Source organism: Felis catus, chromosome A2 (assembly GCF_018350175.1).
Source record: "Felis catus isolate Fca126 chromosome A2, F.catus_Fca126_mat1.0, whole genome shotgun sequence".
NCBI classification, from domain to species: Eukaryota; Metazoa; Chordata; class Mammalia; order Carnivora; family Felidae; genus Felis; species Felis catus.
In genome coordinates, this window is record NC_058369.1 from 16,834,705 (window position 1) to 16,847,174 (window position 12,470).

At 46.3% G+C, this 12,470-nt stretch overlaps 1 protein-coding gene across 4 annotated transcripts in view; it reads left to right on the forward strand.

Moving 5' to 3' along the window:
- The first annotated feature begins 6,601 nt into the window (after positions 1–6,601).
- Positions 6,602–12,470, forward strand: part of PTPN23 (protein tyrosine phosphatase non-receptor type 23) — a 35,286-nt gene continuing 29,417 nt past the window's right edge. For 2 of the 4 annotated variants that reach the window (XM_045049491.1, XM_045049492.1), the window contains exon 1: positions 6,602–6,774. In XM_045049491.1, the coding sequence (XP_044905426.1) occupies positions 6,691–6,774 (84 nt within the window). In that variant the 5' untranslated portion in view covers positions 6,602–6,690. Of the gene's footprint in view, positions 6,775–7,216; positions 7,370–12,470 lie in introns of those variants that run through there. The other 2 variants (XM_003982194.6, XM_045049493.1) reach the window with 2 other exon arrangements.

The window sequence follows — 12,470 nt, forward strand, 5'->3', positions numbered from 1 at the left end:
ACACACACACACACACACACACACACACACACACTTTTTTCTCTTCTCTCCCTGCCCCTTCCTCCCAGACACTTGAGAGTAAGGGACAGGGGCAGAATGATGCCTTTTCCCACCTAAATACTTCGGTGTATATTTTCTAAGAATAAGAGCATTCCCTTATACGTAAATATAACATTGAACAAGTCTCAAATTTAATAAATTAACACTAGTACACTACCGTTATCTAATCTACAGACCCTATTCCGATTTCAGCAGTTTTCCTAGTGATGTCCTTTGGTGCAAAAGAAAATCCCATATCATGTGTTTCATTCCATTGTTATGTCTCTCTAGTGTCCTTCAGTTTGAAACAGCATTTCTTTGTGTTTCATAACACTGACATTTTTGAAGATTATAAACCAGTCATGTCATCAAACCCTTAATGTAGGTTTGTCTAACTTTGATTCAAGATTAGAGTAATGCAATGCATTTTTTTTTTTAATTTTTTTTTTCAACGTTTTTATTTATTTTTGGGACAGAGAGAGACAGAGCATGAACGGGGTAGGGGCAGAGAGAGAAGGAGACACAGAATCAGAAACAGGCTCCAGGCTCCGAGCCATCAGCCCAGAGCCCGACGCGGGGCTCGAACTCACGGACCGCGAGATCGTGACCTGGCTGAAGTCGGATGCTTAACCGACTGCGCCACCCAGGCGCCCCATGCAATGCATTTTTGAGGCTTTGTCCTCAATGCCTAATACCTAGAAGCACATGATGTCGATTTATCCCATTGCTGGTGATACTAAATTCCATCACTTAGTTAAAGTGGAGTCTATCAAGTTTCTTCATTTGAAAGTTACTATTTTTCCCTTTGTAATTAATAAGTATATCGTGGGGAGATACTATGGGACTATATAATTGCTGTGTTCCTTTATTTCTTAAGTTCACTAGTTTTATGTCCATTGATGGTTTTGCCTGAATTATTAATATGATGGTTGCTGAAGAGTGGTTTTCTAATTTCTTCCTTCCTAATAAATCTAGCAGTTGGCTTTCGGCTGTTTGTCCTGTTATTTACTTATACCTGTATAAGTTCATGTATTCTTTTATTTGATGGGGTATAATCCTTTAATATCCTTATATTTTGATTCTCAAATTGTCCCAGATTTGGTGGACGAAGCCTCTTAAGCTGGCTCCTGTGTTTTATGATGTCTTGCTCAACAGAATTTCTTAACTCAGATGAAGTTGAATTTATTGACCTTCCTTCATGGCTGGTATTTTCTATACCTTAAGAAATCTTTCCCTGTTTGACTTATAAAGATATTCTCCTATATCTACTTTTAAAAGTTAGAGGTATTTGCCTTTCTCATTTCAGTCCTTAATATCCCTAAAATTAACTACTTTTTTCCCTAAAGTTTATTTATTTTTGAGAGAGAAAGAGTGACACAGAGAGAGTGCATGCATGTGCGAGCAGGAGAGGGGCAGAGAAAGAGGGAGAGAGAGAACCCCTAGCAGGCTCCTTACTGTCAGCGCAGAGCCCAACTCGGGGCTCAATCTCACAAACCAAACAGTGAGATCATGACCTGAGCTTAAATCAAGTTTAACCGACTGGGCCACCCGGGTGCCTCTACCTGGAATTAATTTATGTTAACTTTTGAACTGTAACACGAATACAAAAAATGCTCAGTAGAGACGTGTACAGCCTGGTTTATTTACCTCTTACAGAAGTAAGGAAACAAATTCCTGTAACCAGCACCCTGATCATTCGAGAGACAGAACATTCAACAGAATCCCACGAGCTCCTCGTGTGCCCCCTACTTCCAATCACTTCTCTTCCCCCACTCCCAAAGATGACCATTCTCCTGACTTCATGCACTACTGGAAACATGATGTGAGGTAGACTCCAGGGTTTTCCAGAGAAAACAAAACCAAAAGAAGACAGATAGATAGTTAATAGACATGTAGATAGACGGACTGATTTTAAGGAATTGGCTAACGTGATTGAGGGGTTTGCCACAACCAAAGTATGTAGGTATGTTAAGGACAAAGTATGTTAAGGACACCAGTTGCTGGATTAGGGCCCACCTTAATCCAATATGATGTCATCTTAATTTGATTATGTCTGCAAAGACCTGATTTCTAACTACAGTCAGTCACAGATACCCGGGGGTTAGGATTTCAACATATCTTCATGGGGGATACAATTCACCTCTTAACAGACTCCAATTTAATTGTTTCCACGTGGGTGACTAGTTGACCTGCATCATTTTGTCAGTATCGCCCCCCCTCCCCTTTCCTCTCTGGCCTGCGGTGCTAACTCTGGAGTCCATTAGATGGACTTGGAAGGGTTCAGGGGGCCCTGGGTGGCTCAGTTGGTTAAGCGGCCAACACTTGATTTCAGCTCAGGTCATGATCTCATGGTTAGTGGGATCAAGCCCCACATCAGGCTCTGTGCTGACAGCATGGAGCCTGCTTGGGATTCTCTCTCTTTGTCTCTCTCCGAAAATGAATAAATTTTTAAAAAGTAATAAAAGATGGACATGGAAGGCTTTGGTCTGTTACTGGGTTTTCTACACTGTTCCAATGGTCTAATGTTATGTTCCTGATGAAATACCCACCCTGTTCCAATTACTCATCTTTCTAACAGGATTAGACATCTGGTAGAACAGATCTTCTCATTTTGTTTCTCTTAAGACTGTATACTTTCTTCTTAGACCTTTGCTTTTCCATATAAATTTGAGACACATCTTGTCAACTTACACACACACACACACACACAGACATTGGGAGTTTGACAGGAGTTGCACAGAGTGTGAGGATAACCTCTCTTCTTCTAGGAAGACTTCTCTCCTCACCTACCCCATTAGGCTCTCTGTCCATTCCCCACCCCTGAGATTCACACTCTACCCACCCTCTACCCTGTTCTGTGGAGGCGATGTGGCCTAAACACACACCAAATCCCACCCCATTCTTCCCTGTGGTATATTCTTTCCTCAAGTCCACCCCACGTTTCCTGTGTGTGCCCGGGTCCTCTCTGTGAAGACCCTGAGGCAGCAGTTCTGCCCCCACCTCCTCTCTGTAGCACCCAGAACAGAATCCTGGGAGTCCAGAATTCTTGGTATGGGCCTTTCCTCCGAGTCACCACCCTCCTCCCCAGTCCATCAATATTGCAGCCAGTGTAACCTGTAAACCTATGTACGACCATCTCTCCTCTGTGCCAAACCCTCCCGTGGTTCCCCAGACCACCCAAGGAAGAGCCCAAGTCCACACCATGGTTTTAGGGACCGTATACCACATGCAACCCCCGACCCCACCTCCACCCTCTCTGACCCCATCTCTTGCTGTTTTCTACACGCCCTGGACTCAGCACTCTGGCCTCCTTAATGTTCTCCAGGCACAATCTTGGCTCAGGGTCTTTGCATTTTCTTTTCTTCTCTCTTTCTAGGACTCTCTTCCCCTAGCTATGTCCCTGGCTTGCTCCTTTACTTCCTCAGATCTCTGCTCAAATGGTACCTTCTGAGTGAATCTTTCTCCCCACCCCACCCCGTATAGATACAAAATTGCAAATGTCCCTTCCTCATACTCCCATCCTCTTCTCTGCTGCTTTATATGTTTTGTCTTACCATAGCTCTTCTTGCCATCAAACATACCGTATATTCTTTATTCTGTTAATGTCTGTGACCCCTCACTAGATTGTGAGCTCATTACGGCAGAGATCTTTGCTTGTTTTATTTAAAAAAAATTTTTTTTAAGTTTATTTATTTTTGAGAGAGAGAGGGAGAGCAAGCGAGCTGGGGAGGGGCAGAGAGAGGGAGAGTCAGAAACCCAAGCAGGCTCTGTGCTCCCACCAACAGAGCCTGATGTGGGGCTCGAACTCACAAACCACGAAATCATGACCTGAGCCGAGATCAAGAATCAGTGGCTCAACTGACTGAGACACCCACGCGCCTCGATCTTTACCTGTTTTATTCAACAGCACCTAGAACAGTGCGCAGGGCACAGGGCACAGGGCACAGGGGGTGTTGAGTAAATATTTGTTGAATAACTGAGCTGGGAGGGACGATACCCAGGCCCAGCCTGGACTCTACAATTCGCTTGCTGGGAGACTTGAGCGATCCATTCACCAATCCAGGCCTCAATTTCCATTTCCATAAAATGGGGGGTGGATGTCTGTGTCTCTGAGGACCTTCCAGCCCTGCTGAGTGTGATGGGATTGTGTTGAGAAAGGGGTGAACCGATCTGGCTGAATGGGGTGTTTGCTGCCCCCTTGTGATGGGTTCTCCTCTTCCTCAGTCCTATGGAGTCTTAGGCTTCCCCGGACTCCCAACTCTGTCCATTCCTGTGAGGAAATATGTACATTGGGAGGGCACTTCTTACCCCAGGCACATCCTTTCTGCTGTCTCGCCTCCAATGGCCTATCCCTACCCATTGCCTTAACATTCAAGGCCCTCTCACAGAACCTCTTGGTTTTTGATACATCTCACACCAATTGCCCTTTACATCACTGACCCTGTGTTATAGGCTGAATTGTGTCTCCCCCAAATGCATATGTTGAAGTACTAACCCCCAGGACCCAGAATGTAACAGTATTTGGAGAAAGAGGTTATTAATTTAACATGGGGTCATGAGGGTGGGCCCTAATCCAGTATGACTGGTGTCCTAAGAGATTAGGACACAGATATGCACAGAGGGAAGACCATGCGAAGACACAGGTAGAGGACATTCATCTACAAACCAGAGTGAGGCCTCAGAAGATACCAACCCTGCTAACGCCTTCATCTCAGACTTGTGGACTCCAGAATTGTGAAAAAATTAAATTCTGCTGTTAAAGCCACTCAGTCTGTGATCATATCTGTAATTGTAGTTCAACCCCAGAAGCACCATGTGGGGACAAGGTGGTCCCATTCTAAAGAGAAGGAGAGTGAGGGGCACCTGGGTGGCTCAGTCAGTTAAGCATCTGACTTCAGCTCAGGTCATGATCTCGCAGTTCATGAGTTCGAGCCCTGTGTCAGGCTCTGTGCTGGCAGCTCAGAGCCTGGACCCTGCTTCAGATTCTCTCTCTCTCTCTCTCTCTCTCTCTCTCTCTCTCTCTCTCCCCTCCCCCACTCATGCTCTGTCTCTCTCAAAAATAAAGATAAAAAAAAAAGTTGAAAAAAAGAAAAGAGGAGAGTGAAGCTAGGGGAAGGAAGGACAGTAGGACAGTAAGGCCAAAGGTGCTGCTCTAGGAAACTGATTAGGTAGGGACCCATCTGCCTGGCTCCTTTGAATCCTGGAGCCTAGTCAGAGATCTCTTTTGTAGCTGCAGTTCCACCCACCTGGAATGCCTGCCTCTCTAGGTCCTCCCTGTCTTAGGAGGAGGCTTCCTACTCCCAACCTGTCCTGTCCCTTTCTGACTGTTCCAGTCCATACTGACTTCCAACTGCTTAATCCTGACCCTTTGCTGTCTCGTGTTTGGGGCCTAAACTGTCTGTCCTGTGGCCAAATTGCTTCCTGTAGCTGCCTGCTTCATAGTCCCATGTCCTATCTTGCTTCTTTCCTTGCTCAGCGATGCTATGCTATGTCTCCCACCGCCATAGCCTCCTCTGGTCCCAGCTGCTGTGTCAAGGTCTAATGATTCCCTTATGGCTGGCCACTACCACACCATCAGAGGACCCCAAGATGGGCTACTTTATGTTCCTGCATTTCATTTACTATAAATTGTGTTGGGGCAACTTTCTCCTCTTCCTCATGGTTGGGATTTTTCAGGGCATGGGCATTATCTTCAATGCCTTCACCTATGGCCAGGCGACCTCAAGATGGTCTTCCAGAAATAAGCTCTTTTACGGTACTGGTCAATTTTTCCCTTCCCTTAAAAAAATAATTGCAAGGTCCTGCATTTTCTTTTCAAAAAATTTTTATTGTAGTAGAATATACCTAACATAAAGTTTGTATTTTAATCGTACAATTTGGCATTAAGTGCATTCACATTGTTTTGCAACTATTACCACCATCCATCTCTAGAACTATTTCATCATCCCATACTGAAACTCTATGCCCATTAAACACTAACTCCCTGCGCAGAGCCCCAAGTGGGGCTTAATGTCACAAACTGTTGAGATCATGACTTGAGCCGAAATCAAAGGTTGGTCGCTTAACCGACTAAGCCACCCAGGCACCCATAAGATTTTATTTTTAAGTTATCTCTGCGTCCTACCTGGGGCTCGAACTTACAACGCAGAGATCAAGAGTGGCAGTCTCCACCATCTGAGCCAGCCAGGCTCCCCTTGCCACGTTATCTTTATAGAACGCCTGCCCCTGTCTTCTATGTCCCCGACTCTACTTGGGACTATAAGCTTATGGGCTCCAATGCACTTGCTCCGACACAGGAGCGCCAAGGCCAAGGCCAGGACCCGAGGTCCTGGCTAGGGAGGGAGGAGAAAACCACCCTGCCCCAGCTCCGCAGCTAAATGGAGGAAGACTATCATTCCCAGACACCCTTTCGAAGGGGGCTGGAGATTCACTTTCCACGCCCTCCCCGCGGAGGAGTGAGCATGCGCAACGGCAGCTGTGCTTAGCGCTGAAGGCTGCGCGGGGGAGGACTGCATTTCCCAACAGGCCCTGCGTGCAATTTTCGGCCCCGCGTGACGAGTGACTTCCGGCGTGGAGGGGCGGGGCGCGAGGCTGAGGCAGCAGCTGGGGCAGCTAGGGGAGCGGCCGGGTGGCCGGCGGGCTCAAGCCGCCATGGAGGCTGTGCCCCGCATGCCCATGATCTGGCTGGACCTGAAGGAGGCCGGTGACTTCCTCTTCCAGCCGGCGGTAAAGAAGGTAAGTGCATCCCCCCCCACCCTCCTACCTCTCCGGCGTAGCTCCGTCTGCCAGCGCGTGACGCCCCCTGCGCGTCCATCATCTCCCTAGGCCCTGGTCGCAGGGTCGGATGAGGCCAGGAGGGGCCTTCCCCTGGCTTTTCTCAGCCTGGTTCCTCCCCCCCCCGCCCCCCCGCCCTCCGCAGACATTCCTCTCCCCTCCTCGCCCGCTCGGGGCCAGCATCCGCAGCCTTTTTAAAACCCGCTTCCCTACTTCTGCCCCGGGCCATCCACGGTTCCCACCGAGGCACCAGACTTCCTCGGTGTGACGCTCCGGACCTAGTTCTGCTCCGCCCCTCCTCCACGCTGGGACCGCCCCGCGGGGGAGCGGTGGGCGGCCCTGGCCGTCTAGTTTGAACTGTGCCCTCCGTGCGCTATCAGTCCAGGAGCGGACTGGGATGGACGCCGGTGATGGCTCAGCATGTGTGTTTCAAGATGGGAACCAGAGGAATGCCTGACCTCTGCGTTTGGGGTCTCTCTGACACTTAGTGCGATTCTCTCCGGTCTCTTGAGAATAAGAAGCATATTCAGGAGCCCCCTTGGGCCGAAAGATACAGGTCCTTGTCATTTTGGGGGAGGGTTATTGCTTTTCTTAACTGCTCGAAGGGGATAACAGTTGTAGCTCCTGAAGAAACGTTTGCAGTCGTTGTGTTGAACCGTCAGTTGGACGGGGAAAACAGGCAGGTTTGGTGGTGATGGAGGAAGAGACCTCTGGCGAGATCAGGTGGGGCTGGTACAGAGAGGGGCCAGGTGTGTTGAATGAGCATCGGGTGCCCTCTGAGACATCTCCCGTGGGGAGGGCCACCTAGTTGCAGTGGGTCAGAGCAGAAGAGAAAAGGAGCCAGGTTGTTGCGGGTTGGCATCCTTGTGTTTTCAGTAGAGCAGCTACCAAAGTAAGTCCCAGGTAATCTAGGCAGTGCACCACCCAGCAGGGTGCTGAAGAAGAGGGATAGAAGAAAGACAGTAGGTTTGGAAGTAGTTACCCCAGTAAACTATCTCCCTCCTCTTTATACTGCCCCTGCCTTAGTTCAGACACTCACAGTTCGTATTCCTTTGATTCTGTCATTAAATCTCTTTGGGTGTCTGTTTCCTCATTTGTAAAGACAGGAAATTAGATTAATCTAAAAGTTAAGAGTTTTGTTACCTTTTCCTCAGACTTTGGTCTTCTATCTGCTCTTTCATACAAGCACAATTAGATGACTTTTTCTAAAACAACAAAACTCCTTTGTTTTCTAGTTCAGTCCCAACCCATTTAGAGGTCTGCCTGACCAACCCCAGTTCTTTCAGTATTTTTTGAGGGTCCAGTGTGTGCTTGATCTATGTATTTGTTACAGATTCTGTTCACATTCAGCCATTTGCTGTTCCCTTAACAGTCTCTGTATATTTGCTCTTCTCTGCCTTTGGTTGTGGATTTTCTCCCACCCAGAAGAACTCTCATCTTTGCCTTGTGGGATGGGAATGGGATCCTTCTTTAATGTCTGTATATTCTGTCCATCTTTCAAGGTCCAGTTTAAGTTCTGTCTCTTCCAAAAGGCTTCTTGAATCCGTTCATCTGGATTAATCTTTCCCTTCTCTGAATCCCTCTTTCCATTCTTTTCCTGGTGTTAGTATGTGTGCTATGTTTTAATTCCTCTATTCAATTCTAAGTGACCTGGGAGGCATCTGCATGCTGCTCGGAGCCTAGCAGGGCCCCCTCTACATAGTTGGCATTCAGGAAAACATTTCTCAAATGATTGAATGACAGTCGAAAGGGAATTTAGACATGGTGACCATACATTTATGGAAATCCAGTGGATAAAATCCTAGCCCAGAAAATCCTAGGAGACGTTTTGTTTTTAACTTATCCTTTGATATTCTGATCACTCTTGCCTAACCAACAAGGTTTTATGTGAGTAATGACTTCGCTGGAGTAGTTGCTCATTACCATTTAGCCTGAGGTGGTATCAGATGCAGAAGAAACTTCGTTTTGCAGACATCACCTCTTTTTGTTTCCTCTTTGGGATTGGGGAAGATACCACCAGTTTATTTGATAGGTTAAGATTGGGGCTTGTATTGCGTGAACCCACTGAAAAGGAATAGCAGCCTGTGGGTAGGCTGGGCTCGAGAAGGGCCAGCTCCCTCGGAGTACCCTGGATCTCTTCCTGCAGAGAAGACTGCAGAAGCCACTGCAGCCTGGGAACTCTTCCTGACCTGGACTCCTCTCCTCAGCCCTTGAGCCCCTACTCTGCCTCTGCCACTCGCACCCTTGTCTTCTTCTACCCTTTCTCTCAGCTGTGGGAACCTTCACCAATGACTTGGAGCTGAGAGGTAGAATTTAATGTAGAATACTAGGGTAAAAATGGTTCTGTTGAGGTCAACCTGTTGAGCACTATGCTGAGCCTTGGTAATACAGATGAATAAGAGACTGTTCTTTCTTTCTTTTTTTCTTTCTTTTTTAAAGAATTCAGTTTAGTAGAGGAAACTTAAAATTAAATGGTAATATTAGTGGAAGTGTATGTGCACTATACAGAAGTACCAGCCTAAGGAGGGGCCATCAGAGAAGGCTTGGTGGGTTTTGAAAGATGAATAGGAATTTTCTAGATAGCTAAAGGGCTTGTTTCTTTGTGAGGCCTGGGCTGTTGAAAAGACCTTTCATAGTGGTTAGTATTAGTTTTCGCTCCTGATGGACATGCCTTCAATTATGGAATAATGTGAAATAAGAGCCAAGAGAACAGCAAGCTGGTTTTGAGCTGCAGTGCCAAGCTTTAGGTTGGGATACCTGGACCCACATAATTTTTTAGTGGGAAAATGCTGCTGTCTTTTCACTTTGTTTCCTGTGCTTTGGAGCCCAGAGTGCTGACTCATTGGCAACTGATGAAGGCTGACCGATACTTTTCATCACTGAGTGATTTTGGTGACAGGTGTTGGTGTTTGAAGTTGTTTCCTCTTGTCTCAAATACCTGCCTTTAATCAACTGCATTAGAGGTTAAGTCAAGCTCACTTGGACTTAGGTGTTAACATCCATCTCTGATTCATTCATTGAACAAATAGTTATTGAGTGACTATATGTGCCAGCCCTGGGAATTCAGGGCTATATGTTATGATAAAAATTCCTGCCTTCATGGAGCTTACCTTCTAGGGTCCACATGGTTATCTATCCTCAAGGGCAGACGTATCATGTAGTAGCCACCCTGCCAACTCAGGGACTTCTTGGCCTCTCTCTTCCCCACCCTTAGCTGGATTGATTTCTGAATCTCCACTTTTCCACCAGGTTCCTCCAGAGAATCTGCCTACTCTTCAAGGCCTGCCACCACTTGGCTTCAGCCTCCTTCTCTAATTCATTCCCCCAGGCCTCTCCTATAGGAACTTTCAGTCTCTTTTCCTTCCACATCTGGTCATTGTTCTTGCTCTGGTCCTTACTGGAATTCCTTTCTTCTGTTCATCACTCAGGTTGAACCATAACCTCCTCAGGGCCCCTTTAGCTGCCTGGCTGTTATACCACACTCCTAAATTCAGACCAGGCCTACCGCTGTTAACACTCAGTTGACCTGCACTACAGAGTGCACACTCTTATTACCTCTTCTTACTGTTGATCTTATTCACGTGTAGGTAAAGCCTCCTTTTCAGGTTTGTGGAATCCTCCCCGCTGCGATTTCTCATGGGATAGCTGACTCCTTTGAAACACTTGCTACATAGAAAAGGAAATCAAATGGCCAGAGGCCTAAAAGGGGGCCCTGCCTTCTCAACAGTGAGGAGCATGGGACATTGCCAATTACCTGTGGTGATGACCTGTCTTTTATCACAGATCTGGAGTTACCGAGCCTGTCTGCCCACTGTGTTTTACAGCAGAATGGCTCCAGGAACAGATGACGTGCACTGTCCAGTTCATTCTTCTCTGATTTTAATCTCCTACACCAAAAGCCTGTATCCATTTCACTTGAGATTCTTTCCTTTCCTCGGGAAGTAATAAATACTTATGTGTGGAGAATGCTTCATAAGTGTTGGATGAATGACCTAGTCTAGTTCTGGCACCTGCCAGGAGATGTAACTTGAGTTGTCCTTGCTGGTGTTGTTTAGAAGAGATGTGGGAGAGATTCCTTGAGTGTAGAGACAGAGGTTAGACTAGGCGAGGATGAAACTCTGTTCTCATCCTCAGTACTGTTGGCTTGTTATTTGGTTTTAGGTTTGCTGACACCAAGGGGCAATCCAACTCCTTTCTCTGAATAAAATTAATCTCATGTGAAATTCAGTAGCAAAACATATATCGTATTGTATTTATTAATAATCCTATATGTGGGACTTAGTTTTGTGTGTATTTCCATGGACCAGCCCAAGGAATCCCCCATTTCCCCATATTTGAGTAAATCCCGCAAGTGGAGAAAAGAGAAATATATGTACAGTGAACGAAGGTAATGTTTACACCTGTGATGCCTTTTATTTTCTTTTCTTCTTGGATTATTGCTTTAATTCCGTGAAATTCCAAGATGTTCTATCAAATTAAGAGCAAAAGCTAAACACCGCCAGCATCTGGGGGTGGGGGGGTGGGGGGAAGCATGCCCAGAAGAATGAGAACATGCTAATTAATACAAGAGAAAGTGACACAAAAGGAATATCCCTGGGTCAGGAGTCAGGAAACCTGGCTTGGAGTTCTAGCACAGCCATTGCTGATCTCTAGTTTCTATTTTTCCAATCTGCAAAAGAATGGCAGGACCTAGGATGAATGTTTCTCATCTGTGATGAATGTGATCTTATCTGCCTACAAAATTCTGTGCCATTTGTTGCTCAGTAAAAGAGCAGAGTAGTATCATGGAAATAGCCTAGACATTGGAATCAGACCGACCTTGGTTTAGGTCCCATCCCTTCCACTTAATTGCTAGGTGACCTTCAGCTGCTACAAACGATTATATAACTAATCTGGTCCTCATTTTTCTCACCTATAACATGGAAATAATATACCTCTTAAGCCTGTGAGAACAAGAATTAATGCATGTGGGTCCCTATGAGAGGTCTTCGCATACTATATTGATATTTCTCTGGAAATGGCCTTTGTATTCTTATTGTTTGCACTTGTAACTCCTTCCTCTCTTCTCCACCCCCCCCCCCCCCCCCCCCAGTGGCTCTGATCCTTAGACATGCTCTCAATTAACATAGACATGTCCATAGGTCTTATTGTTTCCTCAGAAAAGGATCCCCAACTTCTTCAAAGTCTGGCCGGGCTCTGGAGGTTCTCTGGGTCCTGTTGACCCTAACTACCTGTTGGTTGTGTGGGTGCATTGGGGTCCTGTCATTGCCTTCTATGGTGGCAGTGACCTGCTGCTAGGCCTTCCATCTCAGATTGTCGGGAGCTTCACATCCTCACCAGACTTTGTTCTGAGCTCTGTAGAACACAGACTGCAAGATGGTCTCTGTTTTTTGCTCTAGAACCTTCAGCCAGCCTTTTTCCTCTCTTTGGTGGGGGAGTGATCTGCAGTCATAGAGGACTCCATCAGAGTTTAAAAAATAACCTGGTTGCTCTATTGTGGCTATGAGATTCACTATGTGGCTAGAGATTCATTTTCTCTAACTCTTTCTCTAGATTTATTTATGAGAACTGTATTAAAAATAGAGGGAATGAATTGGTCTAATGTGCGATTAAGAACCTGGGCTCTGAAACCCACATGTTTGGGTTTTAGTTACTGT